This window comes from Egretta garzetta, unplaced genomic scaffold, assembly GCF_000687185.1.
Source record: "Egretta garzetta isolate BGI_Z169 unplaced genomic scaffold, ASM68718v1 scaffold204, whole genome shotgun sequence".
Lineage (NCBI taxonomy): Eukaryota > Metazoa > Chordata > Aves > Pelecaniformes > Ardeidae > Egretta > Egretta garzetta.
The window spans coordinates 2,956,759-2,963,974 of record NW_009259424.1 but is presented as its reverse complement, the minus strand read 5'-3'; the positions used below and the strand labels follow the sequence as shown (position 1 = coordinate 2,963,974).

The window sequence follows — 7,216 nt, the reverse complement described above, 5'->3', positions numbered from 1 at the left end:
AATAAAAGCAGATGACAGAAAATAACAGTGCAATTGCACTTTGGGTAACGGCTCCGATTTTGGATCTGATTGTGAAGTCAAATAGGAGAGCTAAGGGGAAGGAAAAATGCGTGTTGGGAAGCATGATTTGGTTAGGAGGCCCCAAGAAGGCCTAGGGAGGGGAGAACTAAATTCTTTGTTTAAACATCTGGGTTTCCTGAATAAAGAGATGGAGCTCTTCTAGGCCTCCCATCTTTCCTTCATGCCCAGCCTGGCGAAGGCAGACGTTGCACTGCTGCAGCTCTGGCAGTCCTCAGCAGGGGCTGTAGGCTTGAGGTCACTTTGACTTGATGGAATTTCATTTCTACCTCCATTCTACCTTGAAAAATGACACTTGAATAAGTGTCACTTATTCTCATATTTAGAAAGGCAAAAGGCCAAAGCTTTTTTTTATTATTATTATTTGGGGGTAAAAACCAGAAAACTGTATGTTCTAGAGAAGCAGGCACAGCTACCAAAGGCAGGTCCTAGTTCACCAGCCTGCCTTAGTTGGGCCCTGGACAGTTCTGATGAACGATGGCTACACAGTCAAGCTTTCAGCAGAGCTGCTAAGCAAAGGAATGATTTAATTAGAAAATGTGCCCCAAAAAGGGATTATTCAGTGTTTGAAGGAGAATGGAACTCAGAGCGAGTACTGTGATCTTAAAGATAACGCAGAAGCCTGCCCAAAGGGAGTAAGACTGTGCTGAACAAGATATTGAGAAAACCACTGAAACTAAAACCAGCTATGAACTTACCTTTTAGAGGACATAGAGAGGCTTGTTTCTGGAAGTTATGTAAGCAAATTAAACTGATGGAGTTTGATTTTTAGTAAGTCTGAACAGGGTAAGCATTTGAAGTTATGATCCCCAACTGGAAGCAACCTTCAATGGTGACTTAAACAATTTCACTTTGTCCCCTAGTTATAGGGTAAGAGCGTTAATGCAGTATGTTGCCATATCTTGGACAGTAATTTCTTTAACCAGTCTAATGCATGTGTTTTGAGACTGTCTGGTCGTGCCTTTGCTCTGGCATAACCTGGAATGCAAGGGCTATTTCAGAATAGTTGTGGCTGGGAGTAGTTATTCTTGCTGGTGGCTTCACCTTACATTTGCATCTAATGGAAGTATCTGTGCAAGTAACATCTCAACACCGGGATTAAGAGTTGGCTCTTAGCGATCACTGCAATTTATGCTTTAAAACAGCAGCTTTCCTTGAAATACAAATTTCAGTTGCACAACAAAACAGTTTTGATTTTGCTCTCAGTAGAGTATGACCACAACTACACACTGTTCTCCCACCCTCGGTTTCAGGTGGTCCCGTTCCCTCTTCCCCGTTTCCTTTCATCTTCCCACTTGGAGATTACTCATCACCCCCAGCTTCATTGGTTCATGTGTAGCGTGACCATCCCACAGAACGGCCCTGTGAAATGAAGCATTTTAATTTTCACTGTGTCACCCCGGGAAGTTCAGGGCTTGGATCTAGAGCACAGCCCACTGAATGTGTGCAACTGGTAGGGCAATAACTTTCTGAGGGGAGGAGGTGTGAACCTCATCAATCGAATGTGCTGATAGTGGTGTAGGAATGTGAAACCGCAACCTAATGAATAACAGATAGCACCCTTCAGGCCATAACACCAATGGGATGATGGATGAGGTCAGTGGCATTAATGCTTAATGAATGTATATATTTTAAATATTTTCACAAGTAAATCACTTGTGAAATTTTCCTATCTTGAGATAAAATAATAAAAGCGTTACATTTTCTATTGATGTTAAGCAGAGTTATTCCAAATGAAAGTCTCTAAAGGGATTTGATACTTGGGTGCAGAACGGCATAGAGCCTCATGCTTGTCTCCACCTACAGACCAGTTGCAGGTGTCGAAGTTGCTGTAAATAGTCCTGAGACCAGTATTATGCGTCTGTAGGAGGGCTTGGTTGCAATGTGAGAAATCATTAGCCCTTCTTGTCAGTTGTTCAGGAGCTGGAGCTGTCCCAACGTTTCTGCATCTACTCCGTGTATTATATGCTTAATTGCTGAAAGCCATACAAATACTAAGGGTACCCGCAGGGTCCAGTAAACAAGAACTGCAAGGAGAAGTGTATAATCTAGTGGTAAAGGCAGAAGAATAAATGTCACCTAGCCAGTCTACGATTTATAACTTTATTTACCACACCTCATGCTGTTTCATGACAACAGCCTCCATAAAGAAGGTTCCAGGAAAAGTTGCAAGGCAGTTGCTACCTGCAGTTTACCCCGTGAGGGCAGCTAGGCTGCAGTTGGAATGCAAAACACCAAACTAGTTAAGTCTGGTTGAATAAACAGGTTAACTCCCTGGCAGAGTCAGATTAAAATGAAAGCTTTGGCAGCAAGTCTTTCTTGCCTACAGTGAGTCTACCCTCTGTGCTTGTTCTTTGAGCTGAGCATCTCTGAGTTGCCTGCTGCACTGCAATAAATTCCTCCCGGACTCCTCTGGTGCTGGGAAGAGTTCTCCGGCAGTCTGGCAGTACAGGCACCTCCTGCTCCTCTTGGACACCTCCCGGGTTGCATCCCCCTTGTCTGCTTTGTCTTTCCCTCTTCCTTGCCTCACCCTGTTGCCACAAGCTGCTGGCAGTTCGATGTGGCCTCTGCTCTCTGGGCAGTAGCAGCGATCCCTCCTCCTGAAAGGTGTTGTCTGACAAGAGCACCCGAGACAAAGCAAGAAACCCACCTTTCTCCCTGTTGCCCAGTCACAAAACATTTTGCTATACAACATAGCTTAATGTGAATATAGTAAACTATGAGCAAACAGATGAGACCACTCTGCTATCCATGACAGAAATTTACAGAGATTTGAGCATCATCTACTCTGCTGAGCAAATTTAGTGGCAGGATCTAGAGCTTATGGTGCTACAGCAAGTGCCAGGGTGCAGCTGAGCAAAAAGGGGCAGGAATCTGCAGGCTGATGGGTGGAGAGCAAATGGAAGAACAGAGCAGAGCAGGAAGGAGATGATGCCGAGAGCAGAGGAGTTCAAGGGGAGTTAATAACTCTACATAACCTTTTCTTAATATAGCAGCTGTGCTCGAGATGTAGAATAGTCTGTGCAGGGTAGCAGAGACCTCTCATTGGAAAGGGCAACGCTTCAGGTCTGAGCCGGGCTTTAACAAACGATTCCTGTTTCAGGTGAGTGCTGCTGACAAGGCTGTTCTGTCAAGACACAGAGCCCAGTGGGCCCGTGCTACTGTGCTCTGGTTTATGCCTCTACCAGCTGGGCCCTACAATATTCATGGGCTCAGCGTCCCCTGCCTCCATGAGGAGCAGCATCTGACCTCTGTGAACATCCATCTTTTCACAAGCATGAGAGCAGAGAGTAAAAGATAGAAATCATATCATAATAAGCCCCCCAAAATTGGCAGAGGCCTGGAGAAATAAATTTGAAAGCAAAATAAAGAACATAAGCAAAAAAACCCATGGCACCTGTCTAGAAATAGAATTGAAGGGAGAGGGTCATCAGTATGGCAAAGAAAAAGTCTGGGCAAACTACAAGAGACAAGAAAAGCAATTAAACAGATAAACAGTGGCTGCAGGAAGCTACACGAGTTCTTTGAACCATTTCCCTGTTGTTCATGGGGGGAGAAGGGTAAAAATTCTCCTGAGAACTCCCTTCAGGTAACCAAGGCATAGCCGTGGCACGGAGCGAGCTCTCTGAGGAAGAGGTAGTAGAGCAAGTAGAGACGCTCATTAGCAGTCACTCCTCGGGGCTTGATGTTGTTCTTCTGAGAGATGAGAATGAAGTGGAAACAAAGAAAGTAGCTGAACTAACAGAAGTGCTGCTTATCAGGGCAAGGCGTGTGACCGAGACCTTGTGGGTGGGTATATTCTGGCTCCTGTCTTTATAAAAGGGAATTTACAGAGTGTCGGTACCATTTCAGCTGAAAGGAAAATTTTTACATAAAAGTTATTAAAGAAGGCAGGTTCATAGCCTGAAAAAAACCAGAGAAAAACAATGGAAGTGCTACTACTGCTCCTACTAACAGTTCCTACAAATAATGGCATGTAGGATGCCAAGTTATCTTGAGTAGTCTAGAAAGCAAGGAGAATACTAGGGAATTTATTGACGGTATATGTCTGTTCTCCTCCTGATAACGATCAAAGTCTTCCAGATAAAAACACTGCTTCCTCCTGTCCCCCACATAGCACAGCTCATTAAAGAGATATTTGTCAGAAAGGAAAATTTGTGGGTGATTTATTCATGCCCATGGAGCAGGCAATTACTGAATGCTTTTGAATTACCTTTGCTGACACAACTAGAAATGTTAGCATTCATGAAACTATCACCCTTTTAAAAACAAATGCCAAGTCCTTGATGCTTGTGGCCTCCCACTGCAGTGAAATGGAGAAGCCGACGGTGGCCCTGGGAGGTACGTCCTCATGTACCTTGTATTTAGAAGACGGACAGATGTGGTGCTTAGGGACATGGTTTAGTGGTGGAATGGCAGGGTTAGGTTAACGGTTGGACTTGATGATCTTAAAGGTCTTTTCCAACCTAAACGATTCTATGGGCTCCCCCCCAGCCTTCCTGCAGGAGGGGCAGTGGCCTGGTGGGCCACGCACAGTTCTCCTTCCTTACCCAAAGGGTAAGGGATTTGGAGCTGACCTGCTGAGCTTCTGTTCTTTTGAGCTTCCTGTCCCTTTTAAAAGAGGAGCCCGCTGGAGTGCCAAGGGCTTCAGGTTCGCTCCTACGCTAACGCAAATACAGAGGGGCATCATGAAATCAAAGCAGTTACAATGCTGTAAGTGCGGTGAGAATAAAGCCCTAAAATTGTCCTTAATGAGTTTAGATTGGCTTCTTCCTTAAACATTCTTCGGGCTTTTTATTACCAGGTTGCTCTGGGCAAGCTAATAATCACAGAGACTGTACAGAGTCTTGAAATGGAATGGATTAGCTGAGCTTAACAAACAAGGTACCTCTCTGTTTCTTAAGCCAGATTTGTGGGTAAGTTAATATAAACTAATATTCATTGATGTTCTTCATCCAAACAATATGTGCTTGTTTCTGCCTCATTCCTACCATTAGATCAGCCGTGCAAGCAGCATCTTCATGCATTCTTCTGTGTTTAGAGCGGGCAGACCCAGCCTGAATCCTAGATGGCGAATTTCCATAGCTGACCACTTGTGCCTAACTCTTCTTAGCACAAACCAGCTCACTGTTAAAACAACTATACTGAGTTAAACCAATGAAATACACAGAGAAACTTTAGATTTGTTAGAAACAAGCTCAGCTTTGAAAGGCTCTTACTGCTACAAACTGTTTCCTAGTTTCTGCTTAAAATGCTTTTTCCTCAGGTTGATGCATTTGTACCAAGCAATCACGCCCTTTTCATTTGGCAAGCACTGGTTCCCCCAACTCCCACCCCTTCAGTTTCAGTACAAAGCAAAAATTAACATGGCTTAATTGGCAGAACAAGAATTGTTTATCCAGGCGTTTATTAACTGGGGAAGTCCTACATGCTCAGGTTTGCTATTTTTCATAATACGTGCTTCACTCTGTAACCAAAGTTCTCCCACCCAGAAACTCCTGATAGCAGAGGTCCAAGCGGTGGCCTGATTACCGACAGTAAAGTGATAGTATGCAGAGTGCTTAAAATGAGCTATGTCTCCATACAGAGCTGGGACCTTTCACAGTCGGCAGTGCTATCTGTTTCTTCCAATCATAGAATTGTTTAGGTTGGAAAAGACCTTTCAGATCACCGAGTCCAACCATTATGTTTCTAAACTCCTGGCCTAAAACTTGCTCTTCCCACACACATACTCTGTGCTCTGTAATTTGTAAATTATCTGTTAATCTTCCATGCTCCCACTAGCTCCACATCACAGCACTGCACTTTGACATACACACAGGATTGCTGCCAAAACAAAATTTTATGGCCACAGTAGCTCTTTTAAGTTGGGAACCACCCCAGTAGCAACATAAAGCTACCATTGTAAGGTTATGATGAACTGGTAAGATGAATTTGGGGTTCATCCACTTCTCTTCATATTTCAAGGCTGATACTCACATGGCTAAGTAAAAAGAGGATAAGGAGGCTGTAGCTGTCTCCAGATACCTCGAGAGGTGATGCTTAATGATGTTTCTACCCTGTGGACCGCTAAGGACTATTTCCAAGAGACCTAATGATATGACAAAAAACCTCAGCCCCACTGCCCATAAACTTAAGTTCAGCATTCAGGGTTCCAGATCTTCACCAAGTGTCCACAAAAAGGTTGAAATTTCTTAATAGAGGTAGTTATTAGTAATTAGCCACCATAGGCTGTCGCCATGAAAAACAGGAGAAGCATCAGTAATTTTTTGGCAGCAGTGAGATCAGGGCCCTTCCCATGATTTAAACGTGGCCTCTTTGCAATGTTTCTGTCTTGCAGAGAAGTTGTTACTTTCAACCACTTCCTGGAAGAAGCAGCAGAAAAGGAAGTGCGGGGAAAAGCCAGGCTCCAGCACTTCATTGAGAACCTGTTGCAGCGCGTGGATCTGGCAGAAAGGCAGCTAGAATATTACCAAAATCAGCAGATGGTGTGCAACCACACCGACATCAGCGAGCACGTGGTAAGCCAGCAAAGTCCTTCCCTTCATTGTCACCCACCACCGGAGGTTTTATATATATATATTTGTCTTTACATATATAAAGCGCCTATGACCATATTGATAAACATTCTTTGGAACCACTCTGACGGCAACACTTGAGTTTGAATTACGGGTGGGCTCAGTGGGTCAGGCTCGTTGCTACTCCAGACAGATCTGGATTTGTAAAACGTTTCTTTAGACATCTTTGATTTTCATCTTAAACTGCCACTTCGCGAGTGAAAGGAGCAGAGAGTGTAAGAGCAGCAATAGCCAAAGATGGCAAAGGGAGAGCAGAGAATAATGAAGTATTTGCCAGATATTTAATTTTTTTTTTCCAGCTTTGACTATTGCTGATGCTACTTTTGCAACAAACACTTTCCTTTATGTCACTTGGCAGTTTTTTGGAGATGTCTGAAGATTTTCAGGAAAGATGTGGATCCCTACAGAGGACATGTCAGCCTGCTGGCAAATTGGCTTGCTTTCTGTAGTTACCTGTCACGGGACTCCTAGAAATGGTGAATGGATTCCCACAGGCCTGTCCCCCCCAGATGAGAAACCAAGGCTCTCTGAGCATTGTTTTTTTAAAATACATTATTTCT

At 43.9% G+C, this 7,216-nt stretch overlaps 1 protein-coding gene across 1 annotated transcript in view; it reads left to right on the top strand.

Moving 5' to 3' along the window:
• ZNF365 (zinc finger protein 365) overlaps positions 1–7,216 on the top strand; it is a gene marked incomplete at its 5' end in the record, with an annotated part of 19,280 nt that overhangs the window by 4,350 nt on the left and 7,714 nt on the right. Inside the window, one exon of the mRNA XM_009636977.2 lies at positions 6,419–6,599. Within this exon, the coding sequence (XP_009635272.1) occupies positions 6,419–6,599 (181 nt within the window). The remainder of the gene's footprint in view (positions 1–6,418; positions 6,600–7,216) is intronic.